The 14,130-nt window shown below is 38.7% G+C and overlaps 1 protein-coding gene across 3 annotated transcripts in view; it reads right to left on the bottom strand.

Moving 5' to 3' along the window:
* The window catches only part of LOC144432929 (syntaxin-binding protein 5-like), a 162,923-nt gene that overhangs the window by 20,752 nt on the left and 128,041 nt on the right, over positions 1-14,130 (bottom strand). For all 3 annotated transcript variants that reach the window (XM_078121235.1, XM_078121236.1, XM_078121237.1), the window contains exons 18-20: positions 8,931-9,047; positions 3,792-3,914; positions 471-605 (exon numbers count right to left, since the gene is read on the bottom strand). In XM_078121235.1, coding sequence (XP_077977361.1) covers positions 471-605; positions 3,792-3,914; positions 8,931-9,047 — 375 coding nt within the window. The remainder of the gene's footprint in view (positions 1-470; positions 606-3,791; positions 3,915-8,930; positions 9,048-14,130) is intronic.

Here is a 14,130-nt window from a genome sequence, read left to right as displayed (position 1 = left end):
TCGGAGTAGCAATAGGCAAATTCGAAACAAACATTGCGGCGCCCATTCAACGTATGCATAGGCACGGCCTGTGGGCAAAGTTTCTTGTGGAACGATCGGTTGACTGTCTGGGTTTAATCAGAGTGATTCACCGTGGTGGTGAAAGACTTTGAATATATTTTTGCCATTTCACATTTACGAGACTCTGTGTAGTGAATCATATGAATGGGCGGCTCGAGCACAGACATGTCGATTGTCAATATTAATTGATCACGATCATTTTCCAGGGTTTTCCAGGGGTTGGGAGCATTTTTCCAGGGTTTTCCAGGGTTTCCCAGGACCGTGCGAACCCTGCTTTATGTTAAGGATCGGAACAAAGTAAGTAACTGATAAAAGGAATTTCCAAACAGACTTTTTCTCAGCTTGAAGTTATTTCTTTCATTATTTGACAGCAGAAAATAACAACAAAGATATATATGTTGTAGACTTACTCATTTTATCTTTGGTTGAAGAGTCTTTGGTAAGATTGAAATCTTTCCAGTTGTCAGTTTGTGCGGGAATGAAATTACCACTGAAGTCCAGGAAAGACATACATAATATAGCACCCTTGAGACGAAGTACAGTACCTGTAATTTGATTTCAGCTGGTTAGAATATGAATGGAATAAAAAGATGGGGAATAAAGTAGGAATAGAATGGAATTTTGATGTCAGCATTAATCAGTCAGCTTCAATCAACAGTGTTACATTGTGTACGGAGAGGATATAGTGGTAAGGTGATGGTACTTACCAGTATTACATTGTGTACGGAGAGGATATAGTGGTAAGGTGATGGTACTTACCAGTATTACATTGTGTATGGAGAGGATATAGTGGTAAGGTGATGGTACTTACCAGTATTACATTGTGTACGGAGAGGATATAGTGGTAAGGTGATGGTACTTACCAGTATTACATTGTGTACGGAGAAGATATAGTGGTAAGGTGATGGTACTTACCAGTATTACATTGTATACGGAGAGGATATAGTGGTAAGGTGATGGTACTTACCAGTATTACATTGTGTACGGAGAAGATATAGTGGTACGGTGATGGTACTTACCAGTATTACATTGTGTACGGAGAGGATATTGTGGTAAGGTGATGGTACTTACCAGTATTACATTGTGTATGGAGAGGATATAGTGGTAAGGTGATGGTACTTACCAGCATTACATTGTGTACGGAGAGGATATAGTGGTAAGGTGATGGTACTTGCCAGTATTACATTGTGTGCGGAGAGGATATTGTGGTAAGGTGATGGTACTTACCAGTATTACATTGTGTACGGAGAGGATATTGTGGTAAGGTGATGGTACTTACCAGTATTACATTGTGTACGGAGAGGATATTGTGGTAAGGTGATGGTACTTACCAGTATTACATTGTGTACGGAGAGGATATTGTGGTAAGGTGATGGTACTTGCCAGTATTACATTGTGTGCGGAGAGGATATTGTGGTAAGGTGATGGTACTTACCAGTATTACATTGTGTACGGAGAGGATATAGTGGTAAGGTGATGGTACTTACCAGTATTACATTGTGTATGGAGAGGATATAGTGGTAAGGTGATGGTACTTACCAGTATTACATTGTGTACGGAGAGGATATAGTGGTAAGGTGATGGTACTTACCAGTATTACATTGTGTACGGAGAGGATATAGTGGTAAGGTGATGGTACTTACCAGTATTACATTGTGTATGGAGAGGATATAGTGGTAAGGTGATGGTACTTACCAGTATTACATTGTGTACGGAGAGGATATAGTGGTAAGGTGATGGTACTTACCAGTATTACATTGTGTACGGAGAAGATATAGTGGTAAGGTGATGGTACTTACCAGTATTACATTGTATACGGAGAGGATATAGTGGTAAGGTGATGGTACTTACCAGTATTACATTGTGTACGGAGAAGATATAGTGGTAAGGTGATGGTACTTACCAGTATTACATTGTGTACGGAGAGGATATTGTGGTAAGGTGATGGTACTTACCAGTATTACATTGTGTATGGAGAGGATATAGTGGTAAGGTGATGGTACTTACCAGCATTACATTGTGTACGGAGAGGATATAGTGGTAAGGTGATGGTACTTGCCAGTATTACATTGTGTGCGGAGAGGATATTGTGGTAAGGTGATGGTACTTACCAGTATTACATTGTGTACGGAGAGGATATTGTGGTAAGGTGATGGTACTTACCAGTATTACATTGTGTACGGAGAGGATATTGTGGTAAGGTGATGGTACTTACCAGTATTACATTGTGTACGGAGAGGATATTGTGGTAAGGTGATGGTACTTACCAGTATTACATTGTGTACGGAGAGGATATAGTGGTAAGGTGATGGTACTTACCAGTATTACATTGTGTACGGAGAGGATATTGTGGTAAGGTGATGGTACTTACCAGTATTACATTGTGTGCGGAGAGGATATTGTGGTAAGGTGATGGTACTTACCAGCATTACATTGTGTACGGAGAGGATATAGTGGTAAGGTGATGGTACTTACCAGTATTACATTGTGTACGGAGAGGATATTGTGGTAAGGTGATGGTACTTACCAGTATTACATTGTGTACGGAGAGGATATAGTGGTAAGGTGATGGTACTTACCAGTATTACATTGTGTATGGAGAGGATATAGTGGTAAGGTGATGGTACTTACCAGTATTACATTGTGTACGTAGAGGATATAGTGGTAAGGTGATGGTACTTACCAGTATTACATTGTGTACGGAGAGGATATAGTGGTAAGGTGATGGTACTTACCAGTATTACATTGTGTACGGAGAGGATATAGTGGTAAGGTGATGGTACTTACCAGTATTACATTGTGTACGGAGAGGATATAGTGGTAAGGTGATGGTACTTACTAGTATTACATTGTGTACGGAGAGGATATAGTGGTAAGGTGATGGTACTTACCAGTATTACATTGTGTGCGGAGAGGATATAGTGGTAAGGTGATGGTACTTACCAGTATTACATTGTGTGCGGAGAGGATATAGTGGTAAGGTGATGGTACTTACCAGTATTACATTGTGTACGGAGAAGATATAGTGGTAAGGTGATGGTACTTACCAGTATTACATTGTGTACGGAGAGGATATAGTGGTAAGGTGATGGTACTTACCAGTATTACATTGTGTACGGAGAAGATATAGTGGTAAGGTGATGGTACTTACTAGTATTACATTGTGTCCGGAGAGGATATAGTGGTAAGGTGATGGTACTTACCAGTATTACATTGTGTGCGGAGAGGATATAGTGGTAAGGTGATGGTACTTACCAGTATTACATTGTGTGCGGAGAGGATATAGTGGTAAGGTGATGGTACTTACCAGTATTACATTGTGTACGGAGAAGATATAGTGGTAAGGTGATGGTACTTACCAGTATTACATTGTGTGCGGAGAGGATATAGTGGTAAGGTGATGGTACTTACTAGTATTACATTGTGTACGGAGAGGATATAGTGGTAAGGTGATGGTACTTACCAGTATTACATTGTGTGCGGAGAGGATATAGTGGTAAGGTGATGGTACTTACCAGTATTACATTGTGTGCGGAGAGGATATAGTGGTAAGGTGATGGTACTTACTAGTATTACATTGTGTATGGAGAGGATATAGTGGTAAAGTGATGGTACTTACCAGTGAAGACATTGAGTTAGTGGTATTTACCAGAGTTAGTGTTACTTACCAGTGAAGACACTGAGTTGGTGGTACTTACCAGTGGGTGAGACAATGAATTTGTGTTACTTACCAGTGGGTGAGACTATGAGTGGTTCGTTTGATCTTTGTTCTTCAGATGATGGTAAAGTAATCATAATAACAAGTACTGAGCCGAGACTAGTACCAACCCATAGACATGGCACTGTTGTCAAATCTGATACAACAAAATTGAGACAAACATTTCAGAAATTAATTTTCATAACATCACATAAACACATTGCAAACCTTCACCTGAGTGACATCAAACAGGACAGATCAAAAACCAGAACTAAACATTGTTTTTTTTCAGAATTACTGCTCCTGTCATTCAATGCTATGATCAAGTTATCGTAATAATCCTTGATGTTTTGAAAAACCCCAAATGCTAAGCTCTTGCGACCAGAATTCAGGTGTGCAAGACACACTGAATCCTGGTCATAAAAGGTTAGCATTTCAGCATTTTATGAGGGTGGGGATAGACAGATCAGAGGGTGTACACAACCTTCGGCTCGAATTTGTATTAGTCAATGGAATCATACTCGGAGCATTATGACGTAAAACTAACATTGATTTTGTGGGATTATATATGAATACTAAACTTCCACACATTTAAAATATATTCATGCTGTGTTCAGCAGTAAAAAGTGCTGTTATCTAGCAAGTAAAACAACAACCTAAACTTGCCATTAAGTACCCTTCTTCTGGCAATGTTGCATCAACCAGAGTGAGATATGATACATCAGAGTGAGATACGATACACAACCAGAGACAGATATGATAGACAACCAGAGTGAGATATGATAGACAACCAGAGACAGATATGATAGACAACCAGTGAGATATGATAGACAACCAGTGAGATATGATAAACAACCAGAGTGATATGATAGACAACCAGTGAGATATGATAGACAACCAGTGAGATATGATAGACAACCAGAGTGAGATATGATAGACAACCAGAGTGAGATATGATAGACAACCAGAGTGAGATATGATAGACAACCAGTGAGATATGATAGACAACCAGTGAGATATGATAGACAACCAGTGAGATATGATAGACAACCAGTGAGATATGATAGACAACCAGTGAGATATGATAGACAACCAGAGTGAGATATGATAGACAACCAGAGTGAGATATGATAGACAACCAGAGTGAGATATGATAGACAACCAGTGAGTTATGAGAGACAACCAGAGTGAGATATGATAGACAACCAGAGTGAGATACTATAGACAACCAGAGTGAGATATGATAGACAACCAGTGTGAGATACTATAGACAACCAGAGTGAGATATGATAGACAACCAGAGTGAGATATGAGACAACCAGAGTGAGATATGATAGACAACCAGAGTGAGATATGATAGACAACCAGTGAGATATGATAAACAACCAGAGTGATATGATAGACAACCAGAGTGAGACATGATAGACAACCAGAGTGAGATATGATAGACAACCAGAGTGAGATATGATAGACAACCAGAGTGAGATATGATAGACAACCAGAGTGAGATATGATAGACAACCAGTGATATGATAGACAACCAGAGTGAGATATGATAGACAACCAGTGTGATATGATAGACAACCAGAGTGAGATATGATAGACAACCAGAGTGAGATATGATAGACAACCAGTGAGATATGATAGACAAGCAGAGTGAGATATGATAGACAACCAGAGTGAGATATGATAGACAACCAGAGACTGATATGATAGACAACCAGTGAGATATGATAGACAACCAGAGTGATATGATAGACAACCAGTGAGATATGATAGACAACCAGAGTGAGATATGATAGACAACCAGAGACAGATATGATAGACAACCAGAGACAGATATGATAGACAACCAGTGAGATATGATAGACAACCAGAGTGAGATATGATAGACAACCAGAGTGATATGATAGACAACCAGTGAGATATGATAGACAACCAGAGTGAGATATGATAGACAACCAGAGTGATATGATAGACAACCAGTGAGATGATAGACAACCAGAGTGAGATATGATAGACAACCAGAGTGATATGATAGACAACCAGTGAGATATGATAGACAACCAGTGAGATATGATAGACAACCAGAGTGAGATATGATAGACAACCAGAGTGAGATATGATAGACAACCAGTGAGATATGATAGACAACCAGAGTGAGATATGATAGACAACCAGAGTGAGATATGATAGACAACCAGTGAGAAATGATAGACAACCAGAGTGAGATATGATAGACAACCAGAGTGAGATATGATAGACAACCAGAGTGAGTTATGAGAGACAACCAGAGTGAGATATGATAGACAACCAGTGAGATATGATAGACAACCAGAGTGAGATATGATAGACAACCAGAGTGAGATACTATAGACAACCAGTGAGATATGATAGACAACCAGAGTGAGATACTATAGACAACCTCTAATAATACAATGTAGTCAGGTGACGTCACATTAGTTATGATGTCATCCTGTTGTCTTTGTTCATGCAGTTTAGGTGCACCGTGACTGATACTGAAAAGTTTTTAAAATATACAAATCTGTCCTGTCCTAAAATAATATGCATCTAGTAAAATCTATAAATTTCTTGCCCTCAGTGTTCACAGTAGAAATCTGGTCCTGGCTGATCCTTTGATAAACTAATTGAAGTTAACAAGGTCAAGAATAATGCAGGGTCATGTCTACATCATTTAAACTCTGCTACTTGCTATCTGGTTTGTGCCCTAGTTCAAACTCCACTATTTGCTATCTGGTTTGTGCCCTGGGTTTAAACTCTGCTACTTGCTATCTGGTTTGTGCCCTGGGTTCAAACTCCACTATTTGCTATCTGGTTTGTGCCCTGGGTTTATACTCTGCTACTTGCTATCTGTTTGTGCCCTGGGTTTATACTCTGCTACTTGCTATCTGTTTGTGCCCTGGGTTTATACTCTGCTACTTGCTATCTGTTTGTGCCCTGGGTTAAACTCTGCTACTTGCTATCTGGTTTGTGCCCTAGGTTCAAACTCCACTATTTGCTATCTGGTTTGTGCCCTGGGTTTAAACTTTGCTATTTGCTATCTGTTTGTGCCCTGGGTTTATACTCTGCTACTTGCTATCTGTTTGTGCCCTGGGTTTAAACTCTGCTACTTGCTATCTGGTTTGTGCCCTAGGTTCAAACTCCACTATTTGCTATCTGGTTTGTGCCCTTGGTTGAAACTTTGCTATTTGCTATCTGTTTGTGCCCTGGGTTTATACTCTGCTACTTGCTATCTGTTTGTGCCCTGGGTTTAAACTCTGCTACTTGCTATCTGGTTTGTGCCCTAGGTTCAAACTCCACTATTTGCTATCTGGTTTGTGCCCTGGGTTTAAACTTTGCTATTTGCTATCTGTTTGTGCCCTGGGTTTATACTCTGCTACTTGCTATCTGTTTGTGCCCTGGGTTTAAACTCTGCTACTTGCTATCTGGTTTGTGCCCTAGGTTCAAACTCCACTATTTGCTATCTGGTTTGTGCCCTGGGTTTTAAACTTTGCTATTTGCTATCTGTTTGTGCCCTGGGTTTAAACTTTGCTATTTGCTATCTGTTTGTGCCCTGGGTTTATACTCTGCTACTTGCTATCTGGTTTGTGCCCTGGGTTTAAACTCTGCTACTTGCTATCTGGTTTGTGCCCTGGGTTCAAACTCCACTATTTGCTATCTGGTTTGTGCCCTGGGTTTAAACTCTGCTATTTGCTATCTGGTTTGTGCCCTGGGTTTAAACTCTGCTACTTGCTATCTGGTTTGTGCCCTAGGTTCAAACTCCACTATTTGCTATCTGGTTTGTGCCCTGGGTTTAAACTCTGCTACTTGCTATCTGGTTTGTGCCCTAGGTTCAAACTCCACTATTTGCTATCTGGTTTGTGCCCTGGGTTTAAACTTTGCTATTTGCTATCTGTTTGTGCCCTGGGTTTAAACTTTGCTATTTGCTATCTGTTTGTGCCCTGGGTTTATACTCTGCTACTTGCTATCTGGTTTGTGCCCTGGGTTTAAACTCTGCTACTTGCTATCTGGTTTGTGCCCTGGGTTCAAACTCCACTATTTGCTATCTGGTTTGTGCCCTGGGTTTACACTCTGCTACTTGCTATCTGGTTTGTGCCCTGGGTTTAAACTCTGCTACTTGCTATCTGTTTGTGCCCTGGGTTTAAACTCTGCTACTTGCTATCTGGTTTGTGCGCTGGGTTTAAACTCTGCTACTTGCTATCTGTTTGTGCCCTGGGTTTAAACTCTGCTACTTGCTATCTGGTTTGTGCCCTGGGTTCAAACTCCACTATTTGCTATCTGGTTTGTGCCCTGGGTTTAAACTTTGCTATTTGCTATCTGTTTGTGCCCTGGGTTTATACTTTGCTATTTGCTATCTGTTTGTGCCCTGGGTTTATACTCTGCTACTTGCTATCTGTTTGTGCCCTGGGTTTAAACTCTGCTACTTGCTATCTGGTTTGTGCCCTAGGTTCAAACTCCACTATTTGCTATCTGGTTTGTGCCCTGGGTTTAAACTCTGCTACTTGCTATCTGGTTTGTGCGCTGGGTTTAAACTCTGCTACTTGCTATCTGTTTTGTGCCCTGGGTTTAAACTCTGCTACTTGCTATCTGGTTTGTGCCCTGGGTTTAAACTCTGCTACTTGCTATCTGGTTTGTGCCCTGGGTTTAAACTCTGCTATTTGCTATCTGGTTTGTGCCCTGGGTTTAAACTTTGCTATTTGCTATCTGTTTGTGCCCTGGGTTTAAACTCTGCTACTTGCTATCTGGTTTGTGCCCTGGGTTTAAACTCTGCTACTTGCTATCTGGTTTGTGCCCTGGGTTTAAACTTTGCTATTTGCTATCTGGTTTGTACCCTGGGTTTAAACTCCACTATTTGCTATCTGGTTTGTGCCCTGGGTTTACACTCTGCTACTTGCTATCTGGTTTGTGCCCTGGGTTTAAACTCTGCTACTTGCTATCTGGTTTGTACCCTGGGTTTAAACTCTGCTACTTGCTATCTGGTTTGTGCCCTGGGTTTAAACTCTGCTACTTGCTATCTGGTTTGTGCCCTGGGTTTAAACTCCGCTATCTGCTATTTGATTTGTGCCCTGGGTTCACTCATTTATAACCTCAACACTAATTTGGGCTATAAACACAACAAAGCAGGTTCACTTTTAGTAACTTTCATTAGTACCTGTTTTTGTTGTGTATGACTCAGCAAACGCAAGACAATTAATGGCTTCTTTGCTTTCCCTCTCCAGACTGGACATACTGGAACTCCGTGATCTTGTAAACGATCCCTCACCACGATCTACAAGACAATCACCACATAAACACCCAGTAAATAATAAGTATAAAATTAATGAAGATTGAGTGATCTGAAGTGAAAACATAAAATATATTTAATATACAACTGGTCACTGTAATAGAAACAGTGGCGGCTTTTAAATATCCATTTTTTTGTGTGGTTTGAATGTATGCGTCAATTACCTAGTAAAAGATGTTGCAGTGTATAGTGAAATAGTATGAAGAGATAGAGAATGTTGGAGCAGAGTGGAGAGTATAGATATGGTGAGATAGGTGTGTAGTTGTGACATAGACAGTTTAACAAGCACTGCCTGTACATGCTGTTAGTGTCTGTATGTATGTTAGATTGTAGAAATTACAGCCATAAGAAATACAACAAAGTATTTGATAGCAATACTGACAACATCATCTGTATCCACAGGTAAGGTAAGGGCAACAATCAGTGCAATATATATGAAGAAGGAAGAAGTGGAAGAAAAAATGAGAAAAATAGGTGTGGCCAGATAATACTTATTTACCAGGTAATAAGAGAGATGAGGAACCTCTACTACACCCATCAGGGTCTTCAATTAGAGTAAAAAGACGTGACGTCAATATGATAAAGTGGTAATATGTAGGTATGGTATATTGTTAGAAACAAAGATATGACATTCAAATTTACTTAAACAGTCCAGCTTAACAAGCATTTAGGGAAAGTGAAGTAGGAGAGACTGGACACATCTCTCATCACAGTTCAACACAACATGTAACATATATATATATTACAATAATCACAGCAAACATGTCAGTTCAAGGGTTTTACTTTTTAATAGCTTATTCTTCAAACTACTTACTAGCATCAAAAACTTTTGAGGAATAATGGGGAGGGGGAAGGGGCACACACTGGAATTAGGAAATAGAAATACAAGCAAGATCACTGTTTTGTCAAAGTACAGTCCACACAACATCATTAGAATTGAACCAGTCCCTTTCATTTTCTTGGACTATGCCATTATTAGTGGTCAAGCCTTCTCACTGCATTAACTTACAAGGGTACATTTGTATTCAAGTTAGGAATAAAATGATATTGAATGGAGGTCAAACATTCATAGTATATTAGTAACAAGTGGTACCCATGGCAATAAACTTAAATTATATATCAAAGAAAACACTTGTGGAAATAGTATGTTTACAATCAAAACAAAACGTTGTGGAAATAGTATGTTTACAATCAAAACAAAACGTTGTGGCAATAACATACATTTACCACACATCAAAGGTTATTGCTTTTGATGCAATGAGGTGGTGACACAGGGCAATATTCGTCAGACAACACGAGATGGAACTTGCAACAAATAGCAGAGAATCCAATGTCAGATTCCCTGTGACACACCAGGGGCATGTTTGAGGAGTATTGGACTGGCCTAACTGACGTCACTTGGGAGCCTTGGGTCCCATTGCTTTATTGCATTTGAGGTACCCCTGGGAAACCTTGTAATCAAACACAACTTGGATCAACTTTAGGTGCCTCACACTCCTATGGTTGCATCAGTGAACGCATCCCTCCCCCCTGGTAATTTCACAAGACCCTGTGATATGGTATGTGCGCACATGAAGCAATTAGTTGTATGCAAGGAATTGCTTAGTGTGTTGGTCACCGAACTGCCTTGTGTAACTTGGCCTTCACTGAGCGGTTGAAAAGAAAGTTGACCCAATTATAATGATGTTGACTGTACTTTAAAACAAAACTGTGATCTTTGTATGTCAACTCCTGTATATGATTGGACAGCTGACCCATGTGTCCTGTGTCAAATCTTATATAATTGGACAACTGACCAAGTAACAGGTGTCCAGTGTTAACACCTGTATATGATTGGACAACTGACCAAGTAACAGGTGTCCAGTGTTAACACCTGTATATGATTGGACAACTGACCAAGTAACAGGTGTCCAATGTTAACATGTGTATATGATTGGACAATTAAGTAAGAGGTGGCCATAAGCTTATTCGGCAACAGATGCATTTTGAACTAAATTACTCTTGGACCATGATTGATACATGCTGTATTGTAAGCTCGGAATGAAATAGACCCCTTGCACAGACTGACGTTGACAAACAAAGAAACTGTAGATGTATGGAAAGGAAGTTGAAAACACATGTAAATGGCATATTAAGTGTTGTGAAACAAGTATTGAAGACAAATACAATCACAAAGATATATTAGGATATGAAATTTAGTTATAATGTGAACTAGAAGAAAACCCCAATTACACTATCTCAAACATTCACACTGTCATTCTAAAAAACCTACCCCTACCATAGTAGTAAAGTCTAAATATAAGCCACATTTAATCTGAATACCTCCCATAAGGTATATGTATGTACCACTGTACAGAGTGCCATCAACCATGAGTGTGAATATATGGACTAGTCCATTTTTACATGGGGACATCTCCCATGAGATCAACAAACTACATATTGTTTAAGCCAATTAAATGCACAAAGCTTTCCACAAAACTAATCAATTTAGCCATTACCCACAAAAATGTGTGTACCAAATTTGGTATGAATTGAACTGGCTGTTTTTGAGAAAACAAGTCTTCTGTATTTGAAAACACACAATTATCTGTTGTACTATTAACTGATGTCTGACATATAGTCCTACATTCTTATCAGAAAGGTTACCACTTATAATGTTAGTGTAGAAACTTGAATGATGACCCTATAAAAAGTTCAACAGTTATTTAGCAAATTCAAATTTGACCTTGATGATGAAGTTCAAGGTCAGAAGTATATCAAAATAGTAAGCTTACTTGTGAGTGAGTGAGTACACATTTGAACGATGTCTCTAGGTTTAAAACTTCCAAAGTTATTGAAGTTTGCTACTTGACCTTGGAGATGAAGGTCAAGGTCAAAGCTTACAGCCAACCTGAAAACTTATCTTGATAATCATAGGTACAGACATGTAAATGGTGTCTCTAGATACAAAACCTCATAAGCCATTGAGCAATCATTGTCATAAAATAATAAAGGTCAAAGGTTACACAATTAAATGATATGCATATGACCTAATAGTGATTGACATTTGTGTCAGGTTTTGTTGAAATTGAGCAATGAGTGTCAGACATATGGTTGTTCATGGAGTGATTTGACAGCTTGACAGATGGGCATAGGTCATTCCTACAGCCTCCTCCATTGGGGTTAATAATGACACAGACAGCCAGATTAACACACACATACACATCTTAACATACATACACCCACACTAACACACACATACTAACATACATACACAAACACATACACACAAATGTATACTACACACATCAATGAATTTGACAATAATTCAAGTGGAGATATAATAACTTGAAAGACAGACAGATAGACAGACATAGACAGACAGACAGACAGACAGACAGGCAGGCAGGCAGACAGACAGACAGGCAGATACAGACAGACAGACAGACAGACAGACAGACAGACAGACAGACAGACAGACAGACAGACAGACAGACAGACAGAAATGTAATGATTGAATGTAAACATTGTATAATTGTTTTTATGTTAAAGCAATACATGATATATAATGTTGTTGAAATGGCATCTTATCTTTAACATAAGTCTTGACCCAAGTTGGACATAATCTATGAAATTTAGTATCATACATACATATGTTAGTTTTATCAAAATGCCATTCAATAAAGACTATGATTCCATCTTTACAATTTATGTTGACATAATGTTCTAAACTTGTCAAAAATGTGTTGTTTTTTCTAACACTACAGTTTCACAACGAGCCATTACAGTACCCTTACCAATAGGTTACACTAAAAACTTGAGGCTCTCTCTTGAGGTTGGCACTTATATTTTACTGTGTTACCATAAAAGTAAGTTTCAAAATACACCAGTATACCTTGGGTCATAGCCTTATGACTGTACTGGAGTAGACAACCATTTCAAATGTTTTTTGTGTGACATTAGGATGGAATCCATTATGCATCAGAACTAGAACAATAACTATTCCAGATAATAGAGTAACTATAGACCAAGACAATAGAGTAACTATAGACCAACACAATAGAGTAACTATAGACCAAGACAATAGAGTAACTATAGACCAACACAATAGAGTAACTATAGACCAAAACAATAGAGTAACTATAGACCAACACAATAGAGTAACTATAGACCAAAACAAGAGTCTACAGTGGTACATACACATCTCAAAGATCAACAACAGAGAACATTAATACATAGAGAAACTATATTAGTCAAAGTCAATTACACACATACATACACTAACACAAGGAAATGTACAAGGAAAGTTGAAATGTTAGTAAAGCTGGCAAAGAACTGAATGTATAAAACAAGTAAATCTGGATATGTAACGTGACAACTAAAGTGTGATCAACTGAATGAAATTTACACATGAATAAACAATGAATAATTACAAATAAAACATATAGAATGGAAATATTTTGGGAAATGTGAGATACTGTGATGCAGTGTCAGGTTTTTCTCCTTCCATCTGTATTGAGAATCCCTAAGAATAATGCCCTCTATGGCTAGTTTTGAATTGTGGGAGGGACACTATGGCAAGATTTGATATATGAATGGCGCCCTCTATGGCAACAACATACTCAAAACGAAAGGTTATTATATTGGTGGAAGAAGTGATGGAAATATTTCAAATATCACTATTTACATGAATTTAGTTCCAGCTTTGTTTACTAATCACAATTAAAATAGGAAAGATGTCTTAGGTTTGAATCATTTTGAGATAATATGCCTTACAGCCATCACCACAGTGAAATAAGACATCTACAGTATGAGATTACATATGATTGATTTTTGTACAGAGGTTATCAATTCAAAGTTGGTCATTTCTACCTGAACTCACCAAGGCTTCCTAGCGTTCAAACTTGAGGACAAAATGTGGGAAAATTTAGGAAACTTGTCGTAGAAAGTGTACACCACTGGATATACTTTAGACAAGAGGATTAAACTTGGATCAACAGCTAACTATTCAAACAAGCATTTAGTGTCTTTAAACCCTTTCAATGATATTGAACTTAAAATGGTTTTGGAGTATGGCACTGACTGACTG

The sequence above is a fragment of the Glandiceps talaboti genome, chromosome 3 (genome assembly GCF_964340395.1).
Source record: "Glandiceps talaboti chromosome 3, keGlaTala1.1, whole genome shotgun sequence".
NCBI lineage: Eukaryota > Metazoa > Hemichordata > Enteropneusta > Spengelidae > Glandiceps > Glandiceps talaboti.
Note: the sequence above shows the minus strand (reverse complement) of the source record. Positions and strands in the feature narration are given on the sequence as shown.